Source organism: Aquila chrysaetos, chromosome 1, assembly GCF_900496995.4.
Source record: "Aquila chrysaetos chrysaetos chromosome 1, bAquChr1.4, whole genome shotgun sequence".
In the NCBI taxonomy this organism is placed as follows: domain Eukaryota; kingdom Metazoa; phylum Chordata; class Aves; order Accipitriformes; family Accipitridae; genus Aquila; species Aquila chrysaetos.
Genome location: NC_044004.1, coordinates 53,120,000 through 53,132,598, shown reverse-complemented (window position 1 = coordinate 53,132,598; position 12,599 = coordinate 53,120,000). Strand labels below are relative to the sequence as shown.

Genomic DNA, 12,599 nt, shown 5'->3' with positions numbered 1-12,599 from the left:
TTAGGCTTAATTCAGTGTACGGCACTAACATGTATTCTGGAAGTTTGTGCCTGTGCAGTAAGCTGGGACCTGTTCAGTCAGTGCCAGAAGGCACCAGAGCTTAAGGAGCAACTTTTATATGCTAATAGCTCCTGAAGTGCTGAATGGGAGCACAAGCTAGAAAAATAGTAGGTGTTATTTGCTATGCAGGGTAAGTAAGGAGAAAAGGTGAAGAGGGAGAAAGACACGTATCAAGTCTTCTGAATGTTTGTAATAATTATAAGTGCCACATAATGCAATTATTACCAACTTTCAGCCTTTAAGTTTCTACCTGCTTGAGATCATAAGCTAAAAACTAGGGAACTTCACTGTGGAGCTAGTATTTCCCAGTACTGTCTCCTTGCTTTCTAACAATACCTGGCTCAACTGAAGCCTAGATGTCTTCCCTTATTTTCAGAAATTAAAGTGTCTATGTGAAGAACATGAGATAACATAATCAGGCTTAGAACTGCAATAAAAGTGCCTGTTTCTTACAGTTAAATTGTTTCTAACCAGTACCTTCATAAGATGAAATCTTTACTAAAGAAGAAGTATAAAATGCATTTTATAGAGTCTGGGAATAACAGCACTATTGCATTTCCTGCATACTCAATATTTAAAAATACCTAAATTACAAATAATTCTGACTAAAGTTTCTGAGCAGAGTTACAATACAAACTGCTCCTGCAAACCCCTCTCTTTAGATTGTAATTCTCTATACATGTTACTATGTTCTTTTATTCCAGTAATATCAACCTATTTTCTTTTATTTGCCTAGAAATAGATATGGTTTCATGGAAATGCAAGCTAGAAAGAATCTCTAAACCCTTCTCTGCTTTCTCTGACTCAGGATAAAACTACCTAGACTAAGCAAGACAAACATGAACCTACTCTTCCTGGACAGACCTCTGACAAAGTAGAGTCCACAGCCTTCTTAGAACTGAATGCCTAAGTACTCTTAGCATTAGAAAGTGTAATAGGAGCTCTGAGAGCTACACTTAAGTTGTGATGAGAAGCATTTGCTATAACTATTAATAGTTTACTTACCCTTAGAATCGTTGAGAAAAACTTTTGATCAACCAAAGAGCAATTAAGTTCCATTTTTAATTTTAAAGATATGATAATAACTTTTTAGGAGACTAAAAAGCGATTCATATTGCCAGCATATATCCCAAGCCATTTAAAAAAATCCTCCTTATGTTAGAAATGAGTAACTACTATTAAAACCTGTAAAAGTGAATAATTTTTTTTAATGTCAAAATTTCAGTTTCAATAAATGCTTGTCCAGAATCACGCCCTGAAATCTGAATTCAAGTTTCCAAATTGAAAAATCTGCCCCATGAAAAGTTATTCCAACTCCAATTGACTTTTCCATAGGTGAAAGCCAGTCTTGTCACACATATCTCATACTGAATGACAGCTTTCAGTCAACAACCAGAATAACTATGAAGAATAGTAAATAGCAAGCCTAATCCTGTCATGCATCATTACTCCTGATGATTTCATTCATTTACCAATGAAATGAACACCTCTACCACTGTTGCTATAATTTACCACCATTTCACTGAACATTTTTCTTGATATGTTTGTCTATAAAAGATCCATTCTTTCCAACTTTCTTTCAAAGACGGACATAGGCAGCAAAAAGGAAGAGAAATCAAGACACAGGGATTTGTTGCTGTCTAGGAAATTTTGCATTCTTTACAACTAGCAATGGAATATTCTAAATCTTTGAGTATTTTTGTAATATTTTAACTACAGCACACATGGTATATGCTAAATACATTACTGAGTTATAGTATATGGAGATTTTTATGAAAGACTCCAGATAGAATAAACTACATAATTCACAGCTTTTCTTTTTCAAACTTAGGTGCATAAATAGCCATCAAAGAAGGATTTATCCCTTACAGATAAAAGAGTAAAATATGTTTGCTCAAAAGACAAATACTACAACTGATGAAGATAGTCAAGTAATGTTTCTTAACCTTACCACTTCCTAAGACATTTCTGCTGCCATAGGAAATTCACTACGGTGCACTATAGTCCAATATGCTGATATTGTTGAGACACAGAGCAATATATAATTTAGTATAATATGTACCTTAAATAAAATTATTTTTTAAAAATATTGTAGGCACTGATGCATAGAAGATGTTGCCTGACAGAATGAAGAAGGATTCACAGAAGTGCACACCATTCAATTCTGGAAGTGGGAAAAGGGATCAGGACTACATGAGAAAAGTAAGCACCCAAAAAATGGGAGAAAATGAAAGAGGCATTATCTATGACACTATTCTGATTGTACACTATTATAAAATATTTATTCAGTATTTCCTGAGGTATCCTACATGTAACCAACCTTTGCTGCAGTTAATCTTTATTTTAGTCAGTCACCGATGTTTTTGTCCTGCCATTGTTTTTAACCTTTATCACTTCTGACTGTTTGCTCCTCTGCGTATTGCTTAAAATGTCTTATGCCTTTCCTTCTTCCTCTCACTCTGAAAGCTGCTCCAGCTTCTTGGAAAGGACTTTTTTTACTTTGTTTAAACCAGTGTTGGAAGTCAAATCCCAAAGATAGTCTCAGCTTTTAAAACCAGGACTTAGCTTCATATCTTACTTTTCATTTTTACTCTGAGTGGCAAGTTCCATAGAAAAAGGGACTGAAGATGCAGACCTCCTGCCAGCTCACGTCCGTGAAGATATTGTCTGCTTTCAGGATTGTTTCTTTCCTAATCTGGGCAACAAATGCTCATGCATTTAATGCCAACCATTGAGAATTAAACTAGTCCACATATGATAATATTTTCCCTGGTGTAAATGATGTGTTTGGGTTTTTTTGTTTGGTTTTTTTTTTTGTTTTTTGTTTTTTTGCTATGCTTATCTACCCTTCTGCCAGCCCTCTTGCTACACCATGTCCCATGGTGCCCACCTGGAGCCAAGGGTCTACACACTACCTCTGGTCTACCTAGCTCTGTGCAAGTAACCTAGGTAATAACTCTCAAGAAATAGTGCACAGGGATGTATGGCAAAGCATAATTCAGTATCGTTTGCTATTATTTTTCTTTCCTTCATCCTGCCTGCATTTTCAGAACCATCCAGATATGAAAATACATGCCTCCTGTTTGGGACCTGTATCTAATTTTCATGTAAAGTACAAATATATTTTGCACCATTAGGAAGTTTTACCTTATGTACTTTCAGAAAAGGCTCTGTGCTTTTCAGTCAAGGCATTAATTCTTTAAAATGGGGAATTTCAAACTTTTTCCTTTTTCAAACAACAGGGGCTTTTTTAGAAACATGATTTTGCGAATACCTGCTGGCCTGTTCATTGTCAAACAGGCCAAATCTCATTCCATTTCTGATGGCTTAATATTCATATGAATAATTCATTAATTGCCACTGCTAGTAACATGATATTATGAGAATATCTGCTGTATTCTAGCTCCCTTTCAATAAAACTGAGCAGCTGAAAAAGAGGAGGATAAACTGAAATAGCCAAAATGGATATCTAGCTAAATTCGTTCTTGGACAATTGTTCATTCAAGACACTCTGAATTTGTTTGGAGTTATTATGCTGCCCTTTGATTGAGCTACATTTCAGAAACTCAGAATGCATTTCAGAAATTCACCAGCAAGTCACTTGAACTTAGAAGTAACTTGTCAAACACAAAGTTTAAACTTTGGCTGCACATGGGGAAGCAGTTCAAGACAGAGACATCTGATATTTAAGTAAGACAACACAAACCTCTTCTAGAAGCGTAGAAGGTGTGGTATTAATCCAAGTCAGATTAAAACTTTGAATCACATGTACGCAGGCATGACTATAGTTCCCCTCAGAATAAAACACAAAGAATTCTTTCTTATTCCTATTTATGCAAAGGAGAGAATTCCCATTAACTTCAGAGGAGCCAGGATTCACTGCCAAATGAAACCAGAGATTTCCAACTGGGGGACATACTGTATTCTGTCATATTCACAAAGAGATTTTGGGTTGGATCTGCAGACACATAGCCCAGAATTATTAAATTTATCTAGGGAAACGAATTAGTAGATGGATGCAGATGATGGGAATTGTTCAGCACTCGCTCTTTGAAGGACTGCTTTGGGAACATTAGTTGCAATCATTTATCATTTTCAGACTGCAGAATGTTTCATTTCCTAATAAGTATAATGCAGTAAAACCCAGTTTTTGCAATTTGCTGTCCTCTCAAATTCTACTACAATTTTTAGAATGAGTCGTTTTCAACCTGAAGGCATAACAAAATGAAATTGGAAGAGGAGAAGGGTTGCTATCTAGAAAGCCATGACAGATTCGAAGCGTTAACAGAACAAATTCACAAATTAATGTTAACTTCTCAAATCTCAATGAAAAAGAAACCTATTCATATTCAAAGGTATTATTATTTAATTTTAACATAAGCTTTCTTGTTTCCCAGGTCAAGACCATACTGTTAGAAACTGGCAGAATTAATAATAAAAACTAATCATTCATAGTCAATAATAGATTCTTTACTTTTAACAGAAAAGTATTGACTTAACTGAAGAACTTGGAAAAAGGTGGAAAAGTATGATAAAGGTTGTTGCTAAAATACAGCTGATGGGTGAAATCCCTCTTGCATTCGCATCAAAGGCAAGAATCGCACATTTTCATCACATAGGTTAAATATGTCTCCTGTTTTGTCCTCTCCAGCAGATATAGAACCAGATGAACACTGCACTTCCACATATTACTATGGCCTTGATTTACCTGAAAGAGTTCTGTTGATTTGTCCAAACTATAACTTGAAATTTTTATTCTATTTCACAGAATTAATGGCTTTAACAACAAATTTCCTTCAATAATAGCTGTAAAACGAATAGGGCTTAATGAAATTCTAATCAGTGTCTTTGTTGATGAAGTTTTTCTAAATTGAATAACAACAGAGGGACTAAAAGTCTAATCTTAAAATGAGAGAAAAGAAGTATTAATACTTTTTTTTATAGCTTTGCTTAATTTCCAGTGTGATGGCATCCCAGCTAAGAATCCACTCAAATTCAAACATTATATCTATTTATTCATTCTATTCCAGTAAAAATAACATAATTGCACCTTTATAATAAGATATGTGAATAAAGATGGAAACCAAGCTATAATTAGCAACAAGGAAAGGCCCTATGAGTTTATCCTATAGCAACATATATGTTTCACGTAATGATATACTTATGACAGCTATTTAGAAGCCAGCATACCCTCATGAATAACGCTTACTTATGCATAGTAAGAGCAGTAAGAGAAACTGCTAGAGAGTAAGCACCCTAAATAATGCTCTGGCACCCACAGGGGTGGCAGCAACGTCCATGGATATCCAAAGATTAGAAGAGGTTAGAAATAATTAGCACTTTGCAATTCTGGCATCTGCACTGTCCAACTTCTCTTCAGGCTTTCGGTTAGTAGCTTGATGTTCTGTCAGTGTATGCCTGTCTGTCTGCCTGCCTCTCTCAGCGCCATGAGAGTTTGTGGATAAGAGAGAAATAGTATTTTATCTTCCTGTTTTCTGGCATTTGGGGGAAAGTACCATCAGTCAAAGGAACTGCTAGTGACAAATAGTGTTTCTGGCTCATGAGTTTGCATAAGTATTTGCTTCCTCCCTTTATTCACACAGTTTACAAAATCCTTGCCTCTCATCATTGCTGGGTAAAATCAAATGAACCTCAATTTGTTGTGTGGTTCACAGTTGGTTTTGTCTAGATTGCACTGACCAGCCATGCAAAGCTCTACCATTTTAAGAGAATAAAGGAAGGTTTATGCTACGAAACCAATGTAAATCATTTGCATCTTCCCTGTGTATTGCCTTCAGTGCACGTTCTACATAAAAGGAGTTTCAGTTAGCAAAATGGTAAGATAGCAGATTTTAACAAAGCACGATTCAGACTTATCGTGTTTTTCACTAGTTGTGCATGGAAGTTGTCACCAGTTGTGCTTTAAAACTGTCAAGAAAACCAAATGACTTTTGTGTGCTTGCATGAGGCAGTGTGTGAGGACTGCAGTGAGGACACTGAACTGTAATGTGCTATGTGCTGAACTTTGAATGTCTGCCTTCTCTTTTTATTACTAATATAGAATCCTATCAGCATAACTAATGACTTTTTTGTATTTTTGCAAGTTGCTAAATATTCATGCTATAATGACTTGAAGGAAGAATGCTCTCTGGCATGTTAACTAAAATAACTGGGGATGAAATCAGAGGAATAGAGTGGGGAGAGGGGGAAGAAGAAGAAATACCAAAGAAAAGTCAGAGACTCTAATTTGAATTTATTTTGCTAGACAACATCTACAGATCATTTTTGTCAACAGAAAATTACACTGAATCAAATAACATGAGTATCAGGCAAAACACAAAGACCAGCCACTGCCACCATGATGCTATTTTGATGAACATGCAATTAAAGTATAAAAAAATCCACTATACTGCTTTGCCTTTTTCTGTGCATTCATCCTTCTTATTGGTTGGGGGTTTTTTTGTTTTGTTTTGTTTTGTAGATATTATCACAGGAAGTTCTCTAGTGTACTAAGAGCTGGAACAGACTGGACAGCCTGACAGATAATAGCTTTTAAAGACCCATAAAATTATTGGAGGGGTGCAAAACTGCTTGCTCTGTGGCACTGACACGCTCTGGTGATTTTACTTTCCACTCCTGACCGAGCCTTTTCCTTCATCATGCAACGTCAGCAATGCAAACCATGGAAACCACTCTTGCCTTGCTCTTTATAAGCAAGAGGTCAGGCCCTCAAACACTGAATTGGTAATGAAAAACATGAGTAGATAGTAGAGAGAAGGAAGTAGCTCAATATAACCTTTACAGTTCTGCAGCCCTGGGTCAACTTTGTGTTCGGGCATCGGTCCAAAGAGGCCTATACATCTCTTATTCATTTCTTTTTCTTTCTTTCTTTTTTTCCACTCTAACAACTTCTGCTCAAGCAGCCAAAGTTTATGACAACGAATACACTGGCCTCATATCGCAAATACCTTCCTATTCTGGTAGACATTGTCTGTTTGGCTTTAAACCAACAACTTTGCTCCAGCTGCTTAATGCAAGGTGTTCACACAGGGAAAGAACCTGGCTGAAGAAGAGCTAGGGGGGGACAGTAGATGTTTTACTGAACTAATGTTACTCACCCTAAGCTGACCTTGAATATTTTCCAAGTGCAGCAATTTGTGTCAGACTACACTCAATTTGGCAAGGTAATTGGAAGGCAGCTATATCTTATGAATCATTTAGAGTTTCAGCTAGGTAACTTTAGCTTACAGGGCACTTGAAGTTGCGGTTTATCAATTCATACAGTTGTGTTATCTAATTTAATATGCGTCTGTGCGAGAAACGGGTTTTAATGTGTTTGATTCACTCGGAAATGAACTGTACTGATAAATAATTTTATTTCGTAGAAATTGCTCCATTGCTCTGGTATTGACAAGCTGAAGTCAGACACTCGAACACCAACTAAGTTCTTGGTAAAATGGTGTACTTAATAAAAAGTTGAGGCAAGAGGAAGAAAATACATTTCTGCTAGTGCAAAAGGATGAGGATCTACTTACCAGCACAGTCACCACACGCAGAACCACTCCTCGCATGTTATTCTCCAACTTTCTGTCTGTTAGTGACCCATTCAGACCAGTGATGGGATTCCAGCAGCCGAGCTGAAAGAGAAAACAGAAATCATTTCCTCATTGCCCATAAAACTTTGCCAGTCATTCCTCTTAGGTGGCTTTAAGCAGGAACGTACCAAATAAACAACACCTTCTGGAATCAATGGGATGGAAATTCAGGGAAGGGCTTGCTCACAGATTAGTCTTTAAATTGCAAATGAAGCAATTAGGGATATCAGTCTGTGCTTTTAAATACCAGTGTGCAATGGATGACAGCATCCAGAGTTTGGGGGTATGTGTTTTGCTTTAGAAGAGCTCAGGGAGGACTTTTATATTAATGAAAAACACATTAAAAGTAGTATGGCTGTGACAACGCTTCTACCTTACTTTCAGTAATACACTATGTCCTGGTTTTGGCTGGGGCAAAGTTAATTTTCTTTCTAATAGCTGGCATAGTGTTATGTTTTGGATTCAGTATGAGAAGAGCGTTGATAACACACTGATGTTTTCAGTTGTTGCTGATTAATGTTTAGACTAAGTCAAGGATTTTGCAGCTTCTCGTGCCCAGCCAGCAAGAAGGCTGGAGGGGCACAAGAGGTTGGGAAGGGACACAGCTGGGACAGATGATGCAAACTGGCCAAAGGGGTATTCCATACTATGTGATGTCATGCCCAGTATATAAACTGGGGGGACCTGGCTGGGAGGATCGCTGCTTGGGAACCAACAGCATTGGTCGGTGAGTGTGAGCAGTTGCATTGTGCATCACTTGTTTTGTATATTCCAATTCTTTTATTATTATTATTATTATTATTATTATTATTATTATTATTATTGCTATTTTATTATCATTATTATTATCATTATTAGTTTCTTCCTTTCTGTCCTATTAAACTGTTCTTATCTTAACCCACAGGTTTTACTTTTTTTTTCCCCTGATTCTCTCCCCCATCCCACGGGGGGGAAGAGTGGGGGGGAAGAGTGAGGGGGAAGTGAATGTGCAGCTGCATGGTGCTTAGCTGCTGGCTGGGGTTAAACCACGACACACTAATTGGAGAAATAATAGCTACCATCATTTTAGCACGCTGTCTGCTCCAGCCCATCTTTCCTAGCAGAACTCTGATGAAAGGAATTACACTAGTTTTAATTAAAGCTTGTACTACTCATTGACAATGAAACAGCAGTGATTTTTAGCCAGGTTAAAAATCACTTTTAGAGATGATTGAGGAAAAGACCATTGGATAGGCATATCACAGTATTGAGAAAGGACTGCAACAGATAACGCAGAAAAAGGAATTCAGCTGTGAGATGCTTTGCATTTGTGCTATCATATTTCTTGGGCTTCTATGGACAGAAGCTTTTTCCCAGGGATCTCTCTAGGACTAAATGCCCTTCAACCTGAATTTAGTAGATTTTGACCTGTAATTTAGCTTCTCTGAAAATATAACTTGTGTACATTTTTACACCATGGTAGATGCTTATCTTGGGTACAGAGAAACAGACCAACCAACCACTCATCCCTTAGCACCACGTATAAACATTACTGGTTTCATTTTTGGAATTCATTACCACATTCATCTGGCTTGTGCAATTACCAGTGTTAAATCCAAAACCCAACAGAAGGACAATGGTGGACTTCAGAGGACTTTGGAGCAGAGTCTCAACTATGGCATGTAAACTAATTGCCTATGTAAACCTGTTATACAAAGGTATCAGCACCTGCAGATACCAGTTCTTGCTCTGAATTGCCTTCTCTACGGACTGTGCATGAAATCCACAGAGGGATGCTCATCTTCCGACTTGGATAGCTAACAAGCCTCTAAACTCAGGTGGTTTTCATGTCCCTATTTAAAGGCACAAAATGTAATGCTCTGACAAGATCAAGACTAACGTCAGTAGGTTACTGCTGGGCCCAGTGGCCTCCACTAAGACTAGTCTCTCAGAGAATTCAGCCCTATAATCTGTGAGAAATATCAACTGTAAAACATGCAAAACGTTATTGTACTTTAACGCAGTCACAGAAATGGCAGGGTGCCTGAACCAGCTGAAGGGGTCTGTGAAAGAATGGGAGTAGCTTTGCTGACTGTGATTGAACACAAATTTACAGAAAACATTATTTTCAGTCCTTCATGGGAAAAGCCCTTGTATGTGTGTTTCATAGATCTTTCAAAGTGAGACAGAAAACAAGGAACAAACTCCGAGTACACACGTTTAACAATTTAAGAAGTGGACCGTTTGAAATATTTGTTTTCTTCATTACACCCACTAGGCTATTTTAGAGCAACTTCTAAATTATTTAATTTCAATATATTCATATCAATTCTTGGAAGATGCCTCCTTAAGAAATGGGTGCCTCAAAAAGTAAAAAACCCAAACCTTTCTGCAATGATATAAAGGTTAGGTTTGACTTGATGATCTTAAAGGTCTTTTCCAACCTAAATGATTCTATGTTTCCCAATAGAAGATGGCCTTAAAACAATGTAGTCATTTCTCTCTGCCATTTTCAGAAGTGCTCAGATCTGTCCTAATTCTTGCTACTTTGAAGTTAAGGTTATACTATTGTCAGGGAACAAGCAAGGGTAATGATGAGCACACTTTTAATCTCAAGTAATAACTAAATCAAGGATCTACTGGATCCAGCAGAAATCATTGGAAGTAGCAATAGGATATGAGGAGGAACTAAAGTATGAGGCATCATCTCTTCCAATTCCTCATCTGTCCAATAGCTATTTCTAAATAAAAGCACAAACTATTACTGCTTGTTTTCCTCACTTCATGTTCCCATCTGATCACAAAGACCAACAAGAGACTATAGTAGCCATCTCTGTTTCTTCTATACCTCCACAGCATGTCTAGCTGTTCACAGCAGTATGGATGGACTGCTGGCACGTTCCAGGTCCTCATCACTCCTCTGGCAAAGCCCTCCAACACCTTGAGCTGAATAATCTACTTGCTGATGTGTGTTACCTGTAACAATGCAGTGAAATGTAGTGAATGTATTTGAAGTGTGTGTACTGTACACTGTATGCAATAAACCACTGCCATCCTACAAAGAAAAGCATTTGATAGTCTACATTTTCTGTACTAAAAATATTGAAAACAGCACTGAATTGAGAACAAAAGTGCATTAAATTAATTCCACGATTGTCATTCTTAGTCACATAAAGAAACTAATTAGAACTTAGATCCACTTAGCATATCCAAATGTGTTGGAAGCATAATTACCACACAAACCGTACTGCTTTTGACAGATTCAAACCCCTAGGAAGTTATTGAAAAGCCTTTGTATCCTTTTGACGTTAAAGTCCATTTTTAATTATGTACATTAATGCGTACATATTTAACTTTTTAGCCCGACCCATTCTACCTTTTAAGGAAAAAAAACCCCAACATAACTGACTCCTGGATATTTAGCATAGCACTAATTCTCCTTCAAAAAGGCATATTTTATTTTCAATTACTGTGCATTTAATTTTCAATTCAATTGTTCCTTTATGTAGCACAGCCATGGCGAAGACAAATGTGCAGTGCCTTGTCAATAAAGTTGAAATTGATTTTGAGTGGGAGCTACTTACTGTTATTAGGTGAAAACAAATCTACATTTATTGATGACAATTTGAGCCTGTCATTGCAGCAAGCAGCAAATGTAACTTGCTGAAATAGCAAGATGGTGGTGGTATGAAGCTACCTCCTCAGCTCTACCTCTCGCTTAACTGCTTCTGCAATGCATTTGTTGCTTCTGCAGTTACTTCCTTTTTCTTTTGTTCTGTCTTTGATAGTTGAAATGAGAGACTAGATCAGGCAATAACAGAATCTCACATTAATTCTGGTTGATTTGTGTAGAACAATATGGGGGATAGAAACTCTCTATTGAGCACAGTACTTGTCATCTTCATATCATATGAATTTTGTCATTTATAGTGCTTGGTACTTCAGTTGCAGTTTCTTTTATTTATTCTAATGACAACATTCACTTTGCTACATTCCGTTATAAAATGATGAAGATGGAAAAGTTGTCAATGTTCTGCTTCCTTTGATATCAAATTTACAATCTCTTACTGATCATCCCACCTCCCAGCCTGTTATCCCCTTTATCATCATTATTAGAATGGTTTTTTCTCTCCTGTTTTCCTGGCAGAGCCGAAAATTGATCTCCCTTCTTCATTAGAAATTTTTGCCTATGTGAACTATGTGTTATGGAAGGTCTGTAATTTGTATACCAATATTAAAATAGGCAAAACCTATCCTACGTATATCTGCAATTTCCAGACACTGATTTATAAGGAACTTGGAACACTAATCTATAATGCTTTTACAACAGCTTACAGCCAGATTTTCTCCCCTACTTCCTATGAAATCAGTGAATTCTGCTGGATACCTGAGAGCTTTCACTTTTTTTCTGGCAGAGTAAAATGCAGATTAAAACTGTGTCAATTAATCGAGAAAAATACACTGGCCTGGTGTGATAACAGTTGAGGACAACTATAGAAAATAAGGAAAACCAGAATACTGATATGAATGCATTACTTAAGTGCTTGTCACTACAGGAGAGTGTAGAGTGTTCTGCTACTCCAATTAATATAGAAAATATACAGGAACCGGTTCATCCAGCACTGCTATGCAACCACCTCTGAACTCAGACTGCATCACAGCAAAACTACAAAACAGTCAAGAGCAGAAAACACTCTAGAGAAGCTGCAAGGGAAATCTGAAAGATAAAACACCACTACATCTGCAACTGGAATCAGTCAGGACACCAGGATTTCTATCACTCCTCTTTCCTTATTTTCCTGGCATTTAAAGAAAAAAAAAAAAAAAAAAAAAAAAAAAAAAAAAAAAAAAAAAAAAAGAAAAAAAAAAAAAAAAAAAAAAAAAAAAAAAAAAAAAAAGAAAAAAGAAAAAAAAGAAAAAAAGAAAAAAAAGAAAAAAAGAAAAAAAAAAAAGAAAAAAAAGAAA

At 36.7% G+C, this 12,599-nt stretch overlaps 1 protein-coding gene across 5 annotated transcripts in view; it reads right to left on the bottom strand.

The window, feature by feature from the left end:
• The window catches only part of GRID2 (glutamate ionotropic receptor delta type subunit 2), a 740,237-nt gene that overhangs the window by 149,013 nt on the left and 578,625 nt on the right, over positions 1 to 12,599 (bottom strand). For all 5 annotated transcript variants that reach the window (XR_003924278.2, XR_003924280.2, XM_030020238.2 and 2 more), the window contains one exon: positions 7,596 to 7,697. Coding sequence is in view for 3 of the 5 variants with exons in the window: in XM_030020238.2 (XP_029876098.1) it covers positions 7,596 to 7,697 (102 nt within the window). In the remaining 2 variants the exon portion in view is untranslated. The remainder of the gene's footprint in view (positions 1 to 7,595; positions 7,698 to 12,599) is intronic.